The sequence below is a fragment of the Andrena cerasifolii genome, chromosome 3, assembly GCF_050908995.1.
Source record: "Andrena cerasifolii isolate SP2316 chromosome 3, iyAndCera1_principal, whole genome shotgun sequence".
In the NCBI taxonomy this organism is placed as follows: domain Eukaryota; kingdom Metazoa; phylum Arthropoda; class Insecta; order Hymenoptera; family Andrenidae; genus Andrena; species Andrena cerasifolii.
The window spans coordinates 16,886,119-16,911,132 of record NC_135120.1 but is presented as its reverse complement, the minus strand read 5'-3'; the positions used below and the strand labels follow the sequence as shown (position 1 = coordinate 16,911,132).

General features: G+C 41.7%; 2 protein-coding genes across 5 annotated transcripts in view; one reads left to right on the top strand and one right to left on the bottom strand.

Annotated features, from left to right (window-relative positions):
* Window positions 1-25,014, bottom strand: part of LOC143366681 (paired box protein Pax-6) — a 128,375-nt gene that overhangs the window by 15,932 nt on the left and 87,429 nt on the right. The window lies entirely within an intron of this gene.
* On the top strand, window positions 13,028-15,878 carry LOC143366692 (uncharacterized). Of its 2 annotated transcripts, XM_076807957.1 has the most exons (4): window positions 13,028-13,175; window positions 13,400-13,757; window positions 13,818-13,957; window positions 15,208-15,878. In XM_076807957.1, exons 1-4 carry the CDS (start codon window positions 13,170-13,172, stop codon window positions 15,679-15,681), a joined length of 978 nt encoding a protein of 325 aa, XP_076664072.1. In that variant the 5' UTR covers window positions 13,028-13,169; the 3' UTR covers window positions 15,682-15,878. The 2 variants fall into 2 exon arrangements, with proteins under 2 accessions (XP_076664072.1, XP_076664071.1); XM_076807956.1 differs by having other exon boundaries at window positions 13,400-13,957.

Sequence of the window (25,014 nt, the reverse complement as noted above, 5' to 3'; positions counted from 1 at the left end):
TATAAAAGTATCCTTAAATAGTGGATCCTCGATTACGGGGGAGTATTATTAGAGCGTTCCACGAGGGTCGGATTAATTTTCACTGTAAGAATTTAGCTCGAAGCTGGCGCTGCACGTGGTTATGTAAAACGACGACATCGCGGAGGTACTGTGGAAGCGGAAGTTATAGAGATGAAAGGAGAGATAAGGCGGAAGTTGGAAAGTAGGAAGGGTTGCAGTGAGGATTAAAGAAGGAAGGGGAAGAAGGAGAGCGGGGAAGTACCTATTTGCAAAAATATTTGCAATTGAAGGCTGTGATTATTATTGGTATTAAAAATATCGTTTTGTAAGATGCTTTGAGACGTAAAGCATTGTTGATTCTGCGCAATTCTTCACCAGGCGATATTTTAGAATATTGGAGTGTTTATGGGTCGAACGTATTGAAAAGCTTGCGCTATTTAATAATCAAGGGAATGTGGGATGCATAGGTACATTTTTAAGGGAAATCAAACTTCAAAAAGTTAGATTTATTAAATCCATGGCGAACCATTGGTATCTTCGAAACTAATCCATTAACCCCATTATATCTATTTTCTCGATTTACGTTTCTATCCAAGATGATACGAGATTCGTGCAAAAGCGTCGTATAAATATTTCCGAGTTATTCTATTTATTGCCCCCAGGTTCTGCGCAAGGCAAAGAAAGTTACGCGAAATGGTGTTAAGAAATTATCAGCCTCATCAACACCTGCTCGTTAATTACCAGAAGCAGTAAGAAACTTCATACGTAGCATCGGGGAATTAATAATTCTCTCGTAATAATCAGAATATTAATTAGATTCCGAGCAACTGTTATAATGGTTTCGGGAAGAGATTAAGGGATCAAAGTTTGATTAATTAGCACTCGCTGGGAACCGAAAGAACAGAAGCAAGAAACCCTGTTTCGTAAAACCTCGATTGTCTGATAACTCCAATTAATTATCTAGGGGGAAAAAGCTTCATTTGTCGCGTCGGCAGCGGAATTTTCTATAATAATTCGGTTTCCGGGGCTGCCGATCATGGAGGTAGCTCGCGTGCGGCGCAAAATATTCGCGAGCGCCAATGTTTCCGCGATAATGTTTTTAGGGCGATGAAATATGATGGGACGCGAGCGAGCGACATGCCAGCTAATGTTAAATGGTTGGAAAGAAACGAGGTGCCGACCATTTGTGCACATTCAATGAACCGGTGGCACTAGTGTTTATAATAGGACGGGTATGAATACAAATAGACTATACTCGGAGCACATGCACAGGGGTGCTCGCAAATTCATGGCAGAAACTTTGCAAGCAACTAATGCTCGTCGAAATGAACAGAAAACGATCCCGTAAACATGGATATAGGTAGAAGTCAACAATTTCTGAGTTATGAAATAAGAATGCTTTCATTCATCATTGACTTGAGAACATCCGGTTTTTTTTTAATTAGATACTCTTTTATATGAATATTGCGCACGCTGTTTTAATTTGTTTCCAGCATTAAGTGGTATCGTCGAGTGCACTGTACTTTTCGATTGGAAATGGAAATAAAAATCAGAAGGATTTAAATTTTAAAGGTCACAGTGTGTAGGGTACAATCTATTTTTACAGCATCGATTCTTTAAACACCCTTTAAATATCTGAACGAAAATGTACTGGAGCACAGTTAGTTGAGTACCTAATTCTCTTACAATTCGATGGTATACGTATAGGTAGGTACGAAGTAGGTGTAATTTCACGGTAAATTGGGCCAAGTTATGTAGAAACCTACCAATTCTCCAAATGACAAAAAATTAGTTAAATTCAGTACAGATCCCATAATTTTGTGAACTTTATTTTGCATAAAATTACCAACCCATAGATCAACTAATACACTATGCAATTATTAAAATTACCAAGCTATTCATAGTTCCATTTTAGGCTTAAAACTACAGAAAATTTAAAATAATATTAATTATACTCGCTATCAAATAACCCATTAAAAAGCCTTGTAAAACAATAACAAGAAATAAAATATACCTAATAAAAATAAAGCTTCTTTTATTTAAAAAGTAAAATCTTCAAAATAAATTTACTTAATTTCAGGTCACTGGGGTTGGTAGCCATTCTTTTCGAAACTATATTTTTCAAGTTTGTGGAAGTGATATCTGAAAAACTAATAAAGCTGCCGCCTTAAAATTGCCAGAGATTGCAGAAAACATATCCCTCTACTGCCTGAACTGGAACCATAACAATGCGTACGACAGTTCTTCTGTTATTAATAAAGAAACCAAAATTTGTCACCATTTTAACATCAGAATGCCGTTATTTTGTGAATTTTTAACATCCCATGTTGAAACCATAAAAAGCTCAGCTGAATTTGGTTTTAATTTTTGCTCCAGCTCACAGTAGTGACCCACAATAAATTACTCTCGCGAACGGGGGCAAGTTTTTTCATAAGCATCTTTTGAATATATTTTTGAAAAGCTATTATTTTCTAAGCCAACGAACACCTAGGTATGTAAAATTACAACGAACAATCCACCCAGTAGTTTGTTCCCTCCAAATTCCTGGAAACTTCCCAAGTTTTTGGGCCTCCGGCGGCGAAGCCACCCTTAAATTGCGTGCAAAATTTTTTGCAGGGGAAAGTTGCCAATACCTAACCACTTATTTCACGTTGGATTCAGGGAAGGCACCAGAAGCATAGAAAAACGCGGCAGCAGCTCAATGATTCGACGAAGATGGTGGCCGCAGGGGAAAGAGTAGGAAGAGCAATTACAAGGGCGGAAGTGTCGCGAGTGAACCTAACGAGCTAACGACAATTAACACGCCAAGTCGGCATCAGAAGAGGGCGCAGAAAGAGGAGCACATCAAGTGGAGGAGGAGGAGGAGGAGGGGGGGGGCGGTGTTTGGCAATCGATCAACAGTAAGAAGCGAGGAGGAGGTGGAAACTAGCTGAAGAGGGCAGAAGGGAACGAGGAACAGAGGTGAGTCGACGGAAAGGAAAATATTGGAAACTCCATTATATAGGAGTGGTGCAACCAGCCGTGCAGCAGAATACATAAGCAGCTCTTCCATGGGGAGCAAACGAAGAGGGGGAGAAATAAAGTCGGACGAGGAAAGAAACCAAGAGGCTACAGAGGTTATTACGCGATTCATTTGAAACCTTTCATTTTTCGTTGCCCCCTGCCCCCTTCCCAGACCCCCTCCTACGCTTGTGTTTCTTCTTCCCGGAAAACGTCCCAGTCGATTTCTTTCTCCTGTTACTCGATTCATCATTGATTCCTGCCGCCACCGCTTTTTGAGTTACGGAGGAGCATTTGAACCGCCCGAATGTCGTTAACCTCCTTCGATCTTTTGATTGTTCTCGATTTCGATATTAATTGCTTTGTTTCAATGATAAATTCTGATGGCCGTTAACGTTATCTCAGAACGCTCTAACAAATAATTCGATCAATGTCTACCTATAGTTTAACTATGAATATTATCAAAAGAACCAACAGAGGAGACACTTAATCTGAATGATCGAAATAACGAAATCAGATTGCCCACGGTATACGAATCGTGGTATCGCTCAGCGTAACTCTGTGAAGCAAAAGAAACACTAAACACGCGTAACTATGCGAAGCAAACGTTTTGGAAGCTTTTGCGAAAGCCGGGAGATGGCGTGTTACTTTCACGACGCCGTTACGTTTGTCCCCGCTCTCCCCTACTTTTCTAACGATTTATCAGATAAGTGTCCGCTAACTTAGGGCCAGGAGTGTACGCACACATCTCCGCGTCCTCGGAATTAGCAACACGTCCCGACGATACTCAGGCACCCGCGACCCGGTGTCCTCGAATTTAGCAACACGTTCTAGCGATAGTCAGACACCACCCTCCATCTTCCTTCTTAATTCGTGGCTGCGCTACGCGAAATTTTCGCCAGGTACTAACTGCCGTGAAATCAGCCGATGATAACGCAGATCCGCGCAGCGTGGAACTCGCGCGATTACTTCCGGCCTCTTGAGTCGCGATGTACTTTTGCAAGTTTCGCCTTGAGACCCCCATCCGCCCTTTCGCGGCGCCCTTCCCCAGAGCCTCTCTTCGCCATCCTCCCTCGACAACCTCTGCCGCCTCCTCCTCCGCCTCCTCTCACCGCTTCCGTGCTCTTCTTCCGCCTACCAATCCACCCTCTCCTACCCCTGTCTTCCTCCTCTTCCTCACCTTCCTCCTCTTATTCCACAACTTACGCCACGTCGAGGTGCGGTTAAGCTCCGTTTACGCAGCGGAGTTTCTCCTATCCTCGATTTCCTCGGGGCTTTTGTCGCAATCTCGGCAACCCTACGCTCCTGGTTTTCGCTAGTTCACAGACTGGTTCGGTTATAGTTTGCGCAGCCAGCGCAACAGTCGGGACGATCGTTGGTTAAAGGGGAAATTAACTCCCGGAATCGTTCGCCCGGGAAATATGAGGCCGCGGTTAAGAATCGCGGTCGACGATATTAATAGTAAGCCCGGCACATTGTTCGTGTCCCGGTGGAGTTGCTCGATGGGCTCCGGGAAGAACGAATATTGCTAATGAGCGCTTGTAGATAGGTATGTACGGTGTTGGGAAGGATCCACCTGAGGGGAATGCGTATCCTACGCGTCGGAATGTTGTCTCGGCCCGTGGTTTCGGGAGTGATCTGTTGAGAGTGACGTTATTCGTTGACACGATACTTTATCTCACGCGTAAGAATCTGAGGCACTTTTACTGGCGACGTGTTTTCACGCCGAGGGATTTCCAACCTGGGCACCGCTTTAGCAGGTTCTCGCGTTGATATTTTCCAGGAAGCAGCTAAAGTAGCGGGCTGCGTCTAAATACACTGGTTGCCAGGAGAGAAAGGGGGCCCAGCCACAATTATGAGGGTATCATTTAATTTTTCTAAGCAATAACGTAGGTAAAATCAGACTTATTTTTTCAGAGTTATTTATTACAGTCTTAAATATAAAGTATCCTCGAGAAATGATTTTATTACTATTCTTTTTATTAAAGTAGTAATACAACGTAAATTTTAGTTGAATGTAACAATAATATTAGAACTTATTATTATACTAGCAAAATACCCCGCGCTTCGCTTCGGGCCTAAGAGATATTAAGGACTCCATGAAAGCACAGTTTACTCCTCTCTCCCTCCCTCCCTTAGGGGTTGATTAGTGAAAAATCCTGAAATTGATTTTTAGGGATTTGTGTGGGAAACCTTTGTATGCAAAAACCGAGTTGAAATCTAATCGGAGCTAAGATATATCGAGACGTCCGTGAGAACACAGTTTACCCCTTTTCACAATTTATAGTTACTTTCGCTAGTGGAAATTTCACATTATTTTCAAAGAACAATGTTACATTATGATGCTCTGCATTTTCGTCATAATACCCCTTACAATATTATAAAAACAAACATACGCTTCCATTTAAAAAAATTTAACATGATCTTGGTACGACCTTGTCGAGATCTTTTTCTGTCACATTATCCTAAATAGTTAAATTAGTTAGTTAAAAGATCGTGCGCACCGTTAGAGTGAGCACCCCGCAGAATAAAAGGGTCGTTGCACAGCTACATTCCGCTAACGACTAAGAACGATGAAATCGATAGTATTAGTCGATAAAGCGAGAAAGTAATTGACCACGGACACGGCCAATTTGTATTAACAGCACCGGCAGCGGTCACCCCGTTAACCGCGATGTAAATCAATGGCCAAGGGTGATTTCGAGTCTGTTCCCCGGCGAATCAGCGCCGGTTGAAAGGCCCTAATTCGTTTACGACTTGCAAAACGAGCCTTTTGGGAGCGCGCAACTGGTAGCCAAACAATTTCTCTATCGTTACACACCCCCGTGATTCGTCCCAGGGGTAACATCGTCCAAATAAAATCGAGTATCGACCGGTGGTTTCGGTCCAGCAGCGCGGGAATCGGATCGCTCGTACAAGGGTTGCGTTTTTCGAATTGATAATTTAGGAGCTGGAATGGTAAACGACGTGTGCCAAAGGAATAAAGAATTATTCTTTCAGTGGAAAAGGGTGCAAACTCCGTGCTGAATGCGGTGGTAAACGATGTAAGAATAACGGTGCAAGAATAGTTTATTTTAGTTTCTAGAGTTGTCGTAAGGTGCAGCTGAGATTATAAATACCTAGAGGAAGTGCAGCATGTTATTCCAAATACACTGCACTTCCTCTACCATTTCTGGCACTTACATCATTTGCCACTTCAATTCCTGAACTGAGTGCCTGAAATGAAAATTTTTAGTATTTTCTCTTCAACCCTGTGGACGTTGGTACTGATTATCTCAGATCTATCTTGCAACAGCCTTAGAAACTAAAATAAATTGTTCTAGCATTTACAGCGTTTACCACCGTTTTCAGCACGGAATTCACATCCTTTCCCGCTAAAAAAATAATAGGTATTTGATTTCTTTGGCACTTGGGTCGTTTACTATTTCAACTCCTCAATTATTTATCGAATCGCCGTTGCACGATGCCTGGTCGACTGCGAAATAGCTGATTTTATGGCGAATTTTAGTCTGCCCAGTGTACCATAGAGGACGGGTAGGAAGGGAGGGAGTAAGTAGAAGCAACGTGCTTAACTTGACCGAGTCGTGCCATCGATCAAAAGGTAAAATGATGATTAGAAGTCGCGTCAGGTGCGGCCAAGTAGCGAACAGAGTGTTTCACCGTGAAGCCTCCTTGATAAGACGGGCAATTTTTATGGCTATTGTTCTTGCTGATCTTTGGTGATGGGAACTCCCAGGAATAATTCGTTGATTAGAATATTTTAATAGATTGGTCTGCTCTTCTCCGATGCTTCTTCGCACATATGAATTTGATGAAGTATCGTGGGAATGGAGAAAAGGAATTGCGACGAGATTCGAAGGTTTAAATGGACAGCACTTTTTGGTGGATTAGAGTATGCTAGCATTAGCGGCGTGAGAAACTACTAGCTTCGTTTATCATTCACGGTTTCGCGATAGGAATAATTTATGATATTCATTGTTATTTGGAATTCTGCCATTCTGTTGGCAATTCATCTATTAAATTTGCATAGAAACCTACGCTCTTTAACTGCAACATCTTCTGAGACTGTATCCACAAGTTCTTTCTAATTGTTGAATATTATATCATTTGAAACATTTTGCAACGACCGAAACGGATGATAATAAAATCCGATGGTACCAAAATACCAAGCTGGAACAATATCGTGGATGGCTAATTATTTGCAGATCTACAGACACTATATTCAATGCAGTACCTATATATTTTCAATTAGGCAAACAAACAGCCCTGCTTAGTAGCATTTATTGTTGGAATTTTGATGGCTAACTAATTCCTATCTTGTCAATACTGCGAGTCAACCAGAAATTTTACTAAGGAGTATAATAAAAAAAATCATGCTAGTATTCTGAATATTCTTTAGCCTCTCTGATGTCAAAAAATGGTCCCTTGTCATTTTAAAACAACACGAATAATAATATCTAATAATGACAAGGGCTTTATCGCATACACAGCAAATTACGATATGTTATATCAAAAAGAAAATAAAGGCGAGGTACGTAGCTTTCTGCTAACATTAACTTAGCCTGAATTTTTATCAATCTAAAATACAAAATAATGTCACATATACGTAAGTATCTAACGTTGATCTGCCACGAGAAATTAGGGTGTCACAAATATGTGACGCGTGGTAACGAACGTGTTGAAGCCACCCTCCTCCCTTATCACAGGCCTGATACAGCCAAGTCTATTCATTAGAAGGTTATTTTGCGTGCACGAGTTTGATCAAGTGTCATCGCGATATAATACGAACGAGACTGTCTTTATTTTTACCATCCTGCACCCCCTCTTACGTCCCCCATGGGGGATAATCGATATAACACAACAATGAAAACAAGGCCCACGGGCACATAGACGCGTTGTTTCGAATTCCCCATAGGGATCTGATTGCAAACGAATACGGCGGGGTTACAGTCTCCCTTCATAGACGATTAATCCAGTTTACTCGCAGACGTTGCCTCGGTATGGGGGTTCCTGTAAGCCGAGAATCCGCACAAACGTCCCTCCCGCGCTTAAATATATTCAATTACGTAGCTCGAGGCTGGCCTGGTACCTTCTCCGACTCTTCCCTTCTCCCTCCTTTTTTCAACACCCCGATCCGTCGATTTCTGCTGCAACTTTGCACTTTTCTCATTCATTGCTCGTACCCTTTTTTATTATATAGAGAAGGATTCGCGCGCCGCCATTTCGCATGGCGATGCAAGCGTGTTTAAATGGGGTAGAATTTATCACGTTATGCAGAAAGCTATCAACCCTCAATGACCTGAAATTGAGTAAATTTAGTTTGAAGGGTGTAATTGTTAAAGAAATGTAGCTTTATTTCTATTGGGTATATTTTATTTCTTGATGTTGTTTTACAATGCGTTTTAAAGGGTTATTTAATAGTGAGTAGTATTTAGCTTTTGTTTCTAAGCTTAGGATGGAACTATGCCTTGATAGCTTTAATAATTGAATAATGTAAGAGTTGTTCTATAGCTTTGGTAATTTTTTGCAAAATAAAGATCACGAAATCATAGGCTCCCCATTGTGTTTGACTAATTTTCTGCAATGTTCAGGGTTGGTAGGTTTCTCCATATTTCGACCTAAATATTAATCCGAGCTTTTCTTTACGAATGCTCTCTTTAAACTGCTGCAGCTACATATGTATTGAGAACAGGAGGTACACTTTCTGCTCAGAATAATGTCTTCCACTTTTTTTTAATCATCGTTATATTATTGTTTCTCGTCGTGCTATCTTATATTATAATGTATTGTAATTAACTAATACACTAACGTTTATTATCACTACACTAAACATTCCAAGAACACCGACTTAATTCATCAAGAAGATTGTAGAATGTAGAATACGACTGGTCCCTTGGCATTTAAATGAAGTCCTAACACACTCTCTCTTTCTCTTGGGGACTGCAACAGACTTGCCCACTGCAAACCTGCTGTTCACAATATCCGCACCATTATATTACACAGTACCAAAGCAAAAGATATAATCTAAAATAAATCACAGCATTATCCAAACAACATTCACATTTTCATTTATTTCCCAAACAACTATACACCCTCAAGTGCTCCAAGCCTCTTCCAAAATCAACCTCCAAAAACCACAAAAAAAAAATCGAAGAGATCAATAAGCAGTGTCGCGAGGGCAGTCTATCCTGTCGCAGTATGAAACCCGAAAATTTCTCGCGTAGTGGTGGTTGGCGTGCTTGGTGTCCCTAAAAGTCTAGATGCGAAGGGGGTTGTAGCACAGGCGGAATATAGGATAGAAACGAGCGCGAAGAAGAGGCAGAAATAAAGACAGGGGCAGAGGGAAAGAGGGAGAGGAAAAAAAGGAGTTAAGCCTGCAGGCTGCAGCCAAAGGTATCGGACTGCCGGGTACTGGCAAAGCGAAAGCAGAAGGGAGACAGGCATCTCGCCCTTCTTTTGTCCCTGGGCCTCGGTCCGATATTGAAATGGAGTCGTTTGAGTGTGAATAATTTGCTTTACCCGGGCCACCCCTCCCAGCCCCCTATCGCCGACTCCCTTTCTGTCCTTCCTACTCCTCTCTTCCAGCCCGGCCTCTCTTCTTCAACGATCACCCTTCGACATCGCCACATTCCGCGAGTCACGGGCAACCGAATTCGAACTTTTCCATCATTTTATCCGCGGAATCTTTCAGCCGCTCCCTCGATCGCAGTGGACTACACGCGAATGAGATTATCTGGTAATAGTGTGTTAATAGTAGACAAGCTTGTGAGTGTCACAGGTCCCTCTTTTAAGTTCTGCGCTATTTGTTGATCGTTGAGAATGTTTATCCCGTGAAGTACTAAATATAAAATCTTGGCAAGTGAATTTTGGTCGTTGATAAATGCCAAATGAGATCGAATTTTTTATCAAAATTTGTGAAGACATGTATATATATTTTTACATATAAACAGTCTTCCAGCGTTGTGTCTTTTTTTTTAAAGAAAAGTTAGTCGTTTCTTTGTATTCCTTAAATTAGGATATTTGCGGTTTCCATGGCTTCATTTTATATTTGATACATTGTTCAAGGTTTCTGTGTCGAGCTCGCGTTCCCTAGGAAGCACCTTCCAACGCATCTTCGCCATTGCAGCTGTCTTTATCTAAATAGGATTCAACGTATCTCGGTGCGGTGTGTTATACATTATTGATGCTGCTAGCGAAGCGTTGCGACTTATTTTCAATGTAGCGTCAAATTATTGCAATTGCAGTAAATAAATATCAGTCAATGCCTTTCGCAAATTTGCCCTGTTATTATCTCACAGGTTTCCTTAACAATAAGGTCCTATTCACCGAAGGCACTTCTGTGACTCATAATCACATGTCCATTTCATAGGAACAGCACAAGAAAAATATAAAATGTATGAATACGGTAGCGGACAAAAAAGTTACCACTTTCTTTAACCATCCTACTTCCATTACTTTTCAATATTAACTCAAAACTGCAGTATGTGCCTAATATACATATTCTGAAAGAGAATTAAAAGCTGTACAAAACCCAGTTACAGTTGAATTTATTTAACTAACAAACAAAAACCCTACATAACATTAAACAAGACAACACACATTTAAAGCCAACAAAAAGTTACCACTCTTGAACATTAATAAAAAAATCTAATATTTTGTAGGGGCACTTTTGCTTTTAGGGCAACCTAAAAACTTACTAAACGTGGCAACGTCTTTGTCGGCCCCAAAAATGTGCTACCCCGTTCAATGTCGTATAACACTTTTGTTTGTCAGTTAAATACATTCAACTTTAACTGGGTTTTATGCAGCTTTGAATTCTCCATCAGACCACGCGTATTAAACATAACGCAGTCCCAAATGTGTGCTAAAAAAAATAACAAAAATAGAACAAATAAAAAAAGTGGTAACTTTTTTGTTCGCTACTGTACCTACGTTCAAAATACCGGTGGTGAGCTACAGAAGTGTCTCGTGTGAAGAGGACCTAAGAACAACAGGGTGAGGGAACCTTTTTTCATTTAAATGAAGTCCTTCCCTCTTTACCATATCCAGTCAGGTGAATTTCCGTCAACTTCGAACCCCTTCGATTCGGTTCGCTTCGCGGTAGAAATTCTCAGACTCTCCGCGAAATTCGACAGGAAGTGGTCCTAAAATCGAACAATGGGGCGTGTAGAAATCCGCGGAGCGTAAGGTACGTTCGCAAACGCGCGAATTAATCGCGGGCAGCGGTGATCTGTCATTATAAATTCCGAAGGATGGTCGCACTCGCTCGACCCTGATATCGCCGTGCACGTCGCTTCCATCCTCCTCTTCTCTGATGCTGGTCAGATCGAGTCCACCGCTGAATTTATTAGCACGAAAATCATAGTCACGCGTGATGCGTGCGAGGAATCGATTAGAATGCACGCGCGTGCCCGCGTACAGATCCGTCGGAGTTAAAATTAAATCGACGTAATCGCCACATAATCGACGGATCCACGGTGCTCCAAGAGCCCGTCGACACGTACGACGTATGTAAGTGATAGGTCGTCGGCTGCCGATGAAGGGGAATCGGCCATGGACAACGTATGACAAATTCACGCTGATTCAGATGATAACCCGTGGAATGTTAATGCGACACGTCAGAGTTCGCAATGGTTTCGGGGCACTTGCGCGGAGATCTCTTTGCGAGCTTGATTTTTCAGAATTTTGAGGAGAAATAAGAAGTTTTTATTTGAGCAGCAGTCTCTGACTTCGACGCAGTGATAGATAGCACTGTTCACTGGAATAGCATCGTCTGTTTGTTCTAATAAATAATTATAGACAGGTACTGTGGAAAGTAGAAAGTTTCTCTAGATACCATATTTTCGATAATTATTAGGAAAAATGTAAAGTCTCTGCTTTGAAGTATCGTGTTTGTTTTAATAAATTATAGATAGGTCTGGGTTAGGGCTGGGTCGAGGTTCTTTGGAGACTTGATTTTCTATAATTATTAGGAGAAATAAAAAGTCTCTGCTTTGAAGCATCCTTTGCCTAATTTCAGTGCTAAGATAAATAACACTGTTCACTCGAATAGCTCAATCTGTTTTTTAATATATTATGCATAGTTGCTGTGAGAAGTAAAGATTTCTTTTTTTTCTGCTCGTATTAGGTTCGTGGCATTCAATTTAAAATTTAAAAATGTTTATGTCTCATCGAGTTTTAAAGACGTCACGTTGCACTTGCAATTCGAATTTGAAACAGAATGTGATTTTTTCTTTTATAATCGTTTCAAGAATATTAGTAATATTGAGGATAATGATTGTAGACCTTCTAATCGAACTGCAGAATTGTTACGAATATCGTTTTTGTTTGTTTGTTTAAATTTCATTGTTAAATCAGTGTAGTTAAACAGGTGAATAAATATTCACTATTCATGTGAATATTTATTTCCTATTAGAGATATATGTACCTTAACATAAGAACATCCTATAAAAACCCTTCTCGTTTATTGGGAATAATATATTTTTATCTGATAAAATCAAAATGAATACTACTTGTAAATTTATATTTTATCATCTATATTTCTTATTAAATTTCGAACATTTTTATTGCACTGCTACTTTAAAGTGGCATGAAACACTAAGCTGTTGTACCATAAAATTAATGGCTTCGTAAATTTGTAAGTTTAACGTAAATATTTAAAACGAAAAACACTATATTCTATCCTTATCAAGTCACTTGTATCCATTACCAACTGCCGTATGCCCCCTTTAACGCCCCTTTGATCCTGATTTTCGAGGACGTTGAATTTGAAAAGATTGCTAATCCCCATCTCGCCTATTGAAGAACAACCAGTCCACATTTAAAACATTTATCCACTTGTAACGAAGAACAAGACCACAGGAGAGAATCTCCAAAAGAGAAGCGACGAGTCCCGAAGTGTCAGACAGTGTTGTTGTCTTTCTAACAAGAACACGAGCGTCGCGGCACCGAAAAAAAAGCGAAGGTAAAATGCGACCGGATGATGAGCCAACAATGATAGAGGATTCATCGGTCTTTTAGGAGGTCAATGTCACTCGGTGGCCGGCACCGTCATGAATCTTCTTAAACATGCAGACCACATACGAGACTCGGTGTATATAATCCACAGCCGATGGGCATCAGGAATCAGTCAACTCGAAAACACAACCGAGTAACCTACAACTACCACAATGAAGGTAGAGCATCTCTTACGACAGAGTCAACAATTTTAATCCGCGATTAAAGCTAGCTGATTTACATTTTTTACCATATAACACAAAGTCACCCACTTCGTCATCTCGAGACGATCTTAAATTATACGATAGAACTTACTCATAACATTAACTTCATTCTTAAGTGAACCAGACACAGAGCTTCACAGGCGAATAAAGAGCGCTCTAATTTTTCTATTTCCACGCAGATATTCGTCGCCCTCGCCATTTTGGTCGGCGCAGTCAGCGCAGAGCCGCCAAGGTACCGTCCGCAACAAAGGCAATACTATTTTGCCAGGCAGCAAGAAGAAACCACCACTGTCGCTGACGCCCCTTACGCTCCGTCGGGCTGGACACCAACTGGGCAAGCCTTCAATCTTCCTCAGAGGGAGGCACAGACACCTCAGAGACAATACGGCGCCCCCCAGCAGCAATACGGTGCGCCAGCTGCCCCTCAGCAGCAGTACGGAGCACCAGCTACTCCTCAGAAGCAATATGGCGCCCCTAGTGCGCCTCAGCAGCGATACGCTGGCGTCAGCGCGCCTCAGCAACAGTACGGAGCACCCAGTGAACCTCAACAGCAATACGGAGCACCCAGTGAACCTCAGTCGCAATACGGAGCGCCAGCGGCTCCTCAGCAACAGTATGGAGCGCCAGCGGTTCCTCAGCAACAGTACGGAGCACCGCAGGAAGCTACTACGACCGAAGTGCCCAGCAGCACGGAAGAAGAGGATGCCACCACTGTCGCCAGTGCCACCGAATCTGAGGTGAGCAACCGTTTAATCCTGCTTTAAATGACTATTCACTATGAACATTCTTCAAAAGTAATGCGCGGTGGAAAGAAGGTACAGCAGTGAAGAAGAAAATTTAAAACTCATATGTCTGCATAACTAATTTAATATTAGGCTTCAAGTAAATTCTAAATTTTAACATATCATTTTTTCTAATTGAACTATATTAATTTTGTTACGGCTCACAGTTTATACTCTCTTTCGACTACTAGTGCAACCTCTTGGGTTATGTTACAAGTCAGAGAAAGGTGAGAAGTGCAAGTTTGAGGGATACGTCCTGCGTACAAATTTAACGAGTTCTCAGTTCGTACATCTAGTTCAATTACAGTTTACCTAGAAGGTTGCAAATCGTTGGAAGATTTGCAGTTTTCGAAGTGATGGAAACTAGAGGAAAAACACTTTTGGGGTTGCCTGTAATGAAGTAAAACTTTACTTTGAGATGGGTGTCCTGTTAGTTTCTCGCTGACACTATATCAGCTCACAGTCGGAAAACTTTGATAAATTCACTTGAAATTCAGATAATTTCTTTTCCTTTCAAATCAGATTTTCTTTAAAAAAAACTGTGTTACGTGTTATCGTTAAAGGATTTGTTATAAAATTATTTGCCGCGATAGGAGCAGAAAACACAGTTGGCACCGGTTTAAGAGTAGCCAGGAGGGTCCCACGGAATTATAACTCACGCCGATTCTCCGTGTCTTCCTTCGTGTTCGTCTCTTTCTGCCCCTCGTTCCTCTTGCACGGCCGTCTTAACGACATTAGTATTCGTCTCGTCGTTTACTTTCGATCGGTGCGCGGGCACGCGTGTGCCCCTACCAAATTTGAAGCCGGTGTGACACAATCTGTGATGCAGTCAACCGTGATTTCAGTCCACGAGATCGTTCGCCAGGCTCGTAACCTTTGTTCACCATGATTTAATTACTTCTCTCTCTACCATTTGGCTCCACTCATCATTTCTCAAACTTCGCTCCAGCCATCCTCCCCCACAAGCATCAGTAACGAACAAAAGGAAATCACCACAGCAGCGAGACAACTTATCGGAGCACTTATCGCCATAAGGATTCTCCACCAAATTCCTTTTCCTCCAAACTGCACGAGGCTTCATCGGACGGATTCACTGATCGCCAAAAACGGCCCCGAACGAAATCCCTCGAATCCCTCTTCGATTCTTCAGAATCGTCAGCCTTCGCGCCGCTGAGTCCCTAAAGAATAATTCGATCTTCTTGCAGTCCGAGCCCGTGAACTCTGTCAACGAGCTAGAGGACGAGGAAGTGGATGAACGCCAGCCCCAGCAGTCCGGCGAGTACTACGTCGCCCTCCCCGACGGTCGTCTTCAACGCGTGCGGTACATCAGCCAGCAGGACGTCGAGGCCATGAAGTACTTCGCCAAGATCCGTGCCGAGAACGTGGAGCCCCTTCGCGGACCAATCTACGCCTACTCTCCTCTGCAGAAGCTGCAGATCCTGCCAGCTGGACTGCAAGTGTCCGTGGCACCGGTCGGACCGATCGCAGCAGCGCCAGCCGAATCGAAACCGCAGAAACTCGAAATCAAGCCTGTCGCCGCTCAGGTGCAATACCAGTACGACAATCCCGCCGGTGTGATCCCGCTGGCCACTGGCCCGGCCAGCTCCGCTTACACCGCCTACACCACCAATTACCAGGTCCCCGCCAGCGAGTCCAGATACCTCCTCACCTTGCAGTAAATTGTAACCACGCTTGTATTTATGTATGTATTTATGTGCAAACATGTGTGTCGTGACGAGGACCGCGGCGGGTCCTAATTCAAGCCTTGTAAACTAGCGCACTTGTAAAGTCGTTGTGTATACGCGCGTGTAACGAGCCGGGTAGATATTATAGGTTTAAAGTCGATGTAACAATAAAGGAAACGATTACCATTCAATGCTTTGCTGTTATTGTTATTTGGGTGTGCAACTGAATTATTCCATTATGACTATGGCTTCGATTAAATAGGAATCGACCTCATATGCTTAGACTTTTGCCATGCCAGAGGTTCTCGCGTAGAATACTTCTATTTCGATGATTTATTTACTTTGGATATTTCAAGTTCGTGCATTTGCAATCATTTGCTCTCTTATATTACCAATATTTTTAAAAATATTCAGTCGTCGCGCTTTACGTCACTCAGCCTGTATGTATTACATAAAAGACTAGACCTACAGTACAATTTTTTATAGAGCAATTAAATGGCCCGGAATTGCGCAAGAGCTTACCCACTAACCTACCGCATAAAGTCACGAATTAAACGCATTACATTGTTTGCTGTTAAACTGTGGCGCATACTATACGCTACGCGTGTATACGGTTCGAATGATCGCGTCAGGAAAGGTAATGAGAGAAATCTCGTGAAAGAATTTTCTTAACCACGGCACGTGGACCCAAGAGCGCCGGACCGGCGGCTGTGTTGGTGAGAGAACCGTCGGCATGTAGACGCGCCTAACCGCAAAATTCCAGAAATTTAATATCTCGCTCGACTCTACCGGGGTTGGCCGTTTCATAAGTTCACTCCGACACAGCCAATCCCTCGGCTGGATCCTCCTGAAATTCTACAGCCACGTTCCAACCCACCGACACGTTCTCCCTTTCGCCCCGCTGGTTGCTTTTCATCATATCCCGCAACTGCCGCCGCCAATTTCTTCCTTTTCGTCGTAATAAAATTACGAAAGTTCGGCTTTCGTTCGCCTGGCCAATGATAACGCGTCGGCCTTCGCGAAATACAAACAGAAAACGCTTGGAAGAGAAGAAGGGATAATCTAAAACGATCCTAGGTAAGGGTTGCTAATATGCGGCTGATAAAATGATAGATCGTAGAAAGAGAGATCTATTAGAGTCTAGACTGCTTGTACGTATCGAATTTTTTTTAGTGATGATTTTATACGATAGGGGAGACCGTGGGCAAGTTGATATGTTTTTCAGTTTTCAATTTTTTTCACTTTTGTTTTAATTAATTACTTAATAACAAATAGGCTAAAGTACACTCTGGTCCTTCCTTCGTGCTATATTGTAAGTGAAAACTTGAGGAAATACGTAGAAAATAAATGAAAAAATGTTTGTTGGATGTAAGCAGAGTGTATCAATTTATCACATTGCGGGGCAAGTTGATAATCCTTTGGGGCATGTTCATACATCTGTGAAATATACAGTAAAAAAAAAATACAGTACAATATAGACTAAAAATTAACAAAGACTACTTGTGCAGTCTAAAATCTGCACAGATTTTCAAATAAACATAGATGAAAGATTTTTATTTGAATGTATGGGGTTATACTTATTTAGTCAGGCGGCCGAAAGGAGGCGAATGTTTGTGAATTTTTTTTTAAAAAGCGGGAGCATATATTTTTACATAACTTTTTGCACTTAAAGGAGTCCGCGTGATTTTTGCACGAAAAATTCAGGATTTCAACTTTAAATACCCGCCATTTTGTTTTAAATTAATATTTTGGAAATTCCCTCCGTTATTCAGAGGACACATTAATATACTAACGAAATCATTTTTGTTTTTTGATTTCAGATAATCTGGTTCCGAATCGCAGTGTTCGCCGGAGAACCAAAATTTTAAAAAGGCTTTTTGGATGTCGGTTGTTACTTTATTATAAACGTAAATATTTTTCTACGAAAAAATTTCCAAATGTTCTTTAAATGTTGCTCTTTTAAGTGCAAAGAGTTCTGTAAAAATATATGCTTCCGCTTTTTCAAAAAAAAATCACAAACATTCGCCTCTTTTCGGCCGCCGGACTAGGTGCAACCCCTTAATTGGAAATTAAAATTTAATGATGTTCTGAAAAACCTATTTTTATACCAGGTGCCTTATGTTTTAGCTCCAGTATCCGAACACCTGTTATCCGAATGTTAATCTTTCATGATTAAATATGTAGTAGCTGTGCACTCATCTGTGCCCTTTACTATCGAAACAGATACTGAGAACGTAGCACCTACCTCCACTCTTTTGTGCAACGATCAAAATGAATACTAATGAGGCTACCTTAGGATGAAATTAGGGCGCCGAAATAGGAGATACTTTAGAAGCTAGGAAACAGTGTTGCAAAATTAGCCGGAAAATTAATTGAAATGAAAAGCAACAAAACCCTTTTGTCTTTCTAAATGCCAATTACGTTCTCTTTCATTCCAAATAGCATTATTCCAAACGACAGGTCAAAATGCTATTTCAAATAACTTCTTATTTCGATATGAAGTAAAATCTGCCCAACCCCCGTCTACATTTCAAATTGCAAACAACGGGGATGCGGGGCTGCCGTTTCCCTTAAAATCATTCCCAACAATCAGCCCCGGAACAAATCGAGCGAAGCCACGGGCAACTCTACTTCCGCGGGATTCCCCGGCGGAACTTTTCCAAAGCCTAAGTAGAGTCGATCCGTGGAGAACAAAGGGATTTCGACGACGCTAAGTACTTTCAAGATGGAGGCACCGCCTAGAGTGCCTAGACTGAAATCGAATCCCAAATTGGCCAATTACTCCGGTCAAGCGGTCAAGACCAATTAGAACTCCGTCGATCTTAAGACCAGGCTAGTTGCTAAAAGTGCTGCGGTTGCTTGGACGCCTTCCCCCGCGAATTCCACGAGAGTTTCTTCGGACACTCCTAAACTCCGCTCCGGAGACATCTATTCTCTAGCTTGTCCTCGTTTTTCGTCGACTATTCCAGGAGAAACGGAGAAGATAAAGTACGAGCGAAAAGGGTGGGCGAAAGAGGGGCCGGGGGTGGGCAGGGTCTATATTACTTTAGAAAACAAAGTTTCCTGTCCAGATCTCCAGCATCTCGTCACCCCATTGTCCCCCAGTTTCGTGACAGAGGCGTCTGCACTTGAGCCAGCCAGCCGGTGCATCATCCTTCCCGCGAGATATTAATTTTTCCGGAAGTTACCTCCGCCACGCTTCTCGCCGCTGCACCCCCGCCTCTATTTCTGTCTCCCTCGTCCACCGACCAGTTTCCCCGTTTTCGTCCGGCGGCGTTTTATTTTTAAATGAAAAAATGCAAAAGAAAGTGTCAGCCGCACGGAAATGCTATTGTCGACTGCGGTGGTTTTAAATAGACGCCGTTCCCTTTGCGGCAAGGGGGTATTTTTACGTTCGGAAGGAAACTGGCGGGAGATTTTTTAAGACTCGAAGTATTAACCCCGTTAAGACCCTCGGTTTTGCTATTCGTTTAACGTAATGCAAGAGATCGGGGAAGATACATATTAGTGGAAACTTCTTTGTAGTTTTCTTAAAGTTGGAGCACTCCTCGAGGAAGTGGAAACGCGAGTGGGTCGAAAAAGGCACGGGGGAAATAGTAGGGTTAATATGTCAGGAGAAATTATCTTATCTACAATCACTGTAAAATTGAGATTGGCAGTAGCAAGATTAAATAAATAGTCGAACTGCAATTAGAACACTTTTGAGATAATAATGCAGAATGAAGAGATTGTAATGGACTAAGGAATATTAAAATTGAGTAACAGAAATGTAGGAAAAGGTTCTATCTTTTTTTTTATCACATGTGCATATTTTTAAATCCTATTATATTAGTAGCGAAGTATCGACGCTGTGATTGATAATTACAAAGTTTAACGTATTAGAATCGGTTTAATTATTCTTCGACTGTCTCACGACGAGGGAATCGAATTACTTGAATTATTTTGTGTTACTTAATTTACTGGGGGTATACATATTCTATCAAGGTGTACGTACATGTATCAAAAGTAAAAGACTGCATTTAAGTGAAACGTGGGCTGAAATTTGAGCGACTCTAAAATCTCGAAAACTGTGGCTGAATAAATTAAGCGATTTTTTTGTATCATTTATACCTTCAAAGAAAAAAACATGTGATAAGTGTTTGAGACAAAAAAAAATTGATTTGACGATTTTACTGTAAAATAAAGAACCAACTTTACTCAAATATTTCTTCGAGCGTTTTTGAAATATTTTTTACGATCATTTCTCGCTTAAACTTACAAAATCCGAAACCTGTTCGAGTATAATAATTTGGCCACCCACTGTAAATATTTAAACTTCCATTTTACATTCCATTAGAATGTACATTATTGACAAAGAAAACGTAATTTCGAAACATAGGTACTTTATCATCCTCGCATTTTAAATTGCGGAACTTGTTTCAAACATAAGCTAATGATAATGGTATTCTTACAAACCCGCAGCGTTAATCAAATTGTAAGCTTATCCCTACATTGCTTTTCCCCTTTCGCAGTTTATCATTAACATAATATTATTTAAAATTAATGAAGATATAGCGATTGCATACCGTGTAACATGATACTTCTCGAGTACACCGTTCTTTGCAGACTAATCGTTTCATTGTATCACCCCTGAGACAAAGGCAAAAACGGTATTGCAGCTGCATTGTCAACGGCATCATCCAATCTGATTAATCTACCCTTGCGTCAGAAACGCGAACAACAATGTTCCACTGTGAAATCCAACACGCGAACATCCGGTAAGCACAGATGCTTGCCAAGATAGAAAACGCGACCTACGATTGCGATATCACTCGTATATCAATGCAGGGAAACCAATGAAATTATAAGAACTCTAATAATCTACGAAATTACAAAAACTCTAATAAGATATAAACCATCTGACCCACGAGAAAAATATTTCCACCAAAACTTGCATAATTCTGGGATCGCCACATAACGCAGCAGTTGTTTTTCCACTGTCCTGCTGTTTTTATCAAGGTACAAGCTCCAGTTTCACCAAAGTACCAGCTGCGAAGTACCACCACATGCTGTCGAAAGTGATTCATCAACGCGCGTGCAGCCCTGAATAATTACAATTTTTACCAGCCCTCCCAAGGTACCTATCGGGCTCTGGTGCATCGACCTTATTCCTACGAAAATTCCGAAACAGAGCGAACAAAGCTCGCGTTTCAACCTGACGTCCAGGGCAGCCTAGAACCAGCAGGGGACAGAAGGCGTCTGCGTGGCTCTATCAGAATTCGTGGGACGAGGAGTCCTGAGAACCAGCCGTGACCACCCGCAAACACGAGGAAGACTAAAGCCGGATAAATGAGATGGCGGGAGGGTATAGAAGCGGAGGGTAAGAAAAGACGCTCGAGGTCAGGGGGTGACGTTTGGCCGGCGGAGTAAATTCGACCGAATCATCGACGGGGGTTATGGTACTTGGGATTGTACGAGCACGCGGGAGCGAGAAAAAATGATGGAGCGCGCCTTCCCCGCGCGCCGCGGGCATTCGAACTTCTGTGTTTTCGGTCGTTTGTCTCGCGAGGGCTGAGATCGAGGAAACACAGCGAGAGGCCCCTGTAGCGCTTGTGGGAACGCGGCCTATCCAATATCTTTCTCAGCCTTAACGGGGAAATAAAAGATCTTTATTAAGGGGTTACATCCACATAGAGGTCCGAGAGAGAGAGAGAGAGAGAGAGAGAGAGAGAGAGAGAGAGAGAGACGAAGGACAATGTTAATAGTGTAAGGTGATTGCTAAGCTAAAAACGCGTAGTGATTTCTATAAGTAAGTACCTACTCTATTGGAAAGATTTCGTCAAGACGAATCGATTGATACTATTTTTAACTTCGAAATCGAAAGGAATCGCCTGGAAATATGGACTCAAAAATCCACATTTTGCGGTTTTGAATAGAAGAAACTGGTTGTGTAATCTTAACCGGTTCGGAGGAGGCGCAACCGATCTTATACTATTAACTTCAGGGTTGTATTTTGGTCTGCGACGATTTTGTACAATTCTTGAGGGTGAGAAAATAGGCCCATGCGGCAAGGTAAACAAGAATCGCAGCCAACACGGCCCTGAAACGAGGGTCATTGTACTTTTTTTTGGAAAAATGTACAAGTGGAAGTTATATTGAATTTTTTAATAAAATTAATGTCTTTTATGATCTAATCAGGCTAAAAAATCGCGATACAGAAACAGGGCCGGCGCTAGGATGGTTGGCACCCTTGTGCAAGAAAATTTTTGGCGCCCCTAAATTTTTGCACCAGTTTTCTATTTAACATGTTTTGTCTTTACGAGGTACAATAAAAAAAATAATTACATTTACATTTTGTTTATGTGGAAGTTGGATTCCTTTATTATTTAGTGTGCGATACATTTTTTTAGCGCCCCCTTAATAATTTTAGGTAAATATAAATGGACAGCTTTAGATAAAAGGCAGTAATTTTTATTTTTTCTTGTTTATAACACACACACACACACAGCGCTGATATTTACATGGCATTTCGTGCGACACTTGGCGACGTAAGGGCTGAACTTTTGTGTATCGGTATTACGAAATACCTCCACTAACAGCCGCAGAACAGCCACGAATCATGAGGGGGGGGGGGATCGTTTTAGACACACTTCCTCTACATACAGTAGTTTCGCCCCCGAACGACAGTGAAATGTCCCAAACACCAATCACGCTGATTGAACCTCTTTCCAATCCAAGCAGGTATCCTATCAATTAATACACACCCAATTACTATTCCAAAACGTCGCACGAGCAGCAATCGGGCATCCCCTCGTCCGCGGGAAGTGAAAAGACTCCATTTAACCAACGACATCTATCACGAAGGCATTTTGTGCTATTCATCCGGGGGCAGGTTTCTCCTTCGATCCCACGCGGCGGTGGCCGATAGAAGGTGAAACAATGAGAGGGAAAAGGAGGAGGCAGTAGGTAGCGGTAGCTCCCACGTATGCCACGCAGACGTACCCGTAGGAGCGGCGGTAGTGATTGGAGATCCCCCGTCGACAAGCACGTCGAACTCTCTTTGACTCTTTCGAAGTCGGCACCTGCTCTCCTGCCCGCTTGCCTGCTTGCGCGCTCGCAACGAGAAAGCCTTTGTGATCCTTCCGTCTGCGTATCCCTCGCAGTTTTCAGAATCCAGCGCCAGTGTGATGTGCAACGTGTATACGCATTGCGTCACAGGGCACGTCGATATTGAACCGGAGGGTACCGAAACAATAAGGTTCCTACTGCGCTAGCATCGGTGCGCGCTTTTGTACGTGAGAACTCGCTGCTTGATTAATATCGCCGAATTAATACAGCGCGCAAAGGGAAGGCAGTCTGCTCTGGAGCAACAGAGACACCCGCCTCCGGCCTCCCTCCATTGGAATTAAAATTTTCCACGCTTTCCGTATATGGAGCTCGTGACGCCAACGTCGGGGAACTATGCGAGCTTGTGTTTTCGGTTCTGATAAATCACGTTTCTTGTCCGTGCAGTTGCAATTGGTATTTTTCTACCAGGGGGTGGGCGGTTATTTTAGCATGGCAAAGGAGGCGGCAAATGTTAAAGTGTGCAGTAATGCGGGTAAGTAATGAGTAAGATGAAGGGTAGATTTTCTCTTCTCGGATCTTGGTTCTTCAACTTTCAGTGGCTGCTTTCGATGGTGTTGGTAAACTCTGTTCTTTGAGGCTTTTGCTTGGTTGTTGTTGTAATTGCTTAATGTCTTGTTACTGTTAGTTAAGGTTAGGCTAATAAAAATGGCCGAACTAGCAGATATATCCGAAATACCAGCAAAAGGGGTGCAGCTCCGTTTTTACCAACTTTGAGTAAATTAGGAAAAATTGTTGATCAAATTATTGCTCTGACATAGCATTAAAAAGAGAACACTAATTATTCAATAATATCTATTTTCACACAATATATTTTTGGTGAATTTTTCAAACCTGGAGCTGCCCAAAATAGCGATATTGCATAAAACAGTAATGGGTGAAGGTTCAAAATTTGCAACAAATCGCTCATTTGTAATCGGATTTGCATCGAACGTGCACCAAACGATGTAGAATTTTTGTTACGTATATCAAACTGTAAAAAATGGAGTGGCGCCCATCTTGCTGCAAGGTCCTCAATTGTGCGGTGAAAAGAAGAAAATATCCTCAAGTTTCGTGCGTACGTGTTCAAAAACGAATCGGGGACATTGGGCTAGCTGTTGTGCGAGTCGTACAGAAATTCCGCGCGCATGAAGATCATAATTCAATCGTTCGTAGTACTACGAGCGTCCTTACTCAGTTGTGCAACATTACGTAACGCCTCCTGTGATTGATCTGTATACTAGGGACACGCTGACTTATGTAATTGATAGCATCCACGTGCTGCGCTATTGGACACCATGTTTTCCCTCTCTTTCATGTCTCCCTTAACCAGAATAACCATACAATGTTTATTTAACAGAGTTCAACTGCGACATACTTTTTCCTCTCCTCTTTAAATTACATTTCCTTAAAGCATCTAAACATACGAATTTAGTTGCAAACTAAACGGATTTTACGAAAGAAACATTTTCCTTGCACAAAAAATATGCAACATCATTCGTTGCGTAACACCTGCAAAATACACGAAAAGTGCATGTTAATAAAACACACATTTTTAACCCTTTAGCGCCGGCACCTAGATCCCGTCGAAGGAAAAATATACCGTTTTTGTTATCGTTAAGAACTGTCTGAATTTTTATACTTTTTTTATTTTTTTCTCAGAGGTCACAATGCAAAAAACAATTGATTATAGGGTTCAGGTAGGTCCAGCTTTCTTCAATGAATAAAACTACTCTAAACATGTGATAATCTGGTGCAAACAGCGAATTTGTTTCACTTTCAAAGGGAAAATTCCGTCATAGGGTAAGATACCTTATTTTTCTTTTAATTTAGATGGCAAGCAACAAAAAATATATACCTTATATCAATATGCACATAATGATGTACATAGATAGAGGTTACACTTCAAATCGGGACAGTCCTACACGATCCCGGACGCCTGATCACTTTAGGATAGATATAACTTCACTTTATTTGCACTCTGGGGCCATAACCTGTTGCACAGTTTTCGGACAATGAAGACTGCATAGGTTTTTAATTTTGATGAAATAAACTACATTTTAACAAAAAATGCCTTAATATAGATCACTACTATAGCTAATAAGCCTTTTATACGTCTAGCCAGACACCCGTCCATCTATTGGTTCTAAATTGTCCATCTATTAGCCCTATAGTCCATCTACTGGTGATACGGGCTATGAGTACAATTTTCATCATTTTATGCTTAAATACATTAATTTTTTA

What these genes read in the sequence shown, in the direction of transcription:
- LOC143366692 (XM_076807956.1), top strand. An exon ending in CCAGTGCCACCGAATCTGAG is followed by an intron (nt 13,958 to 15,207) that starts GTGAGCAACCGT and finishes ATCTTCTTGCAG; the next exon opens with TCCGAGCCCGTGAACTCTGT.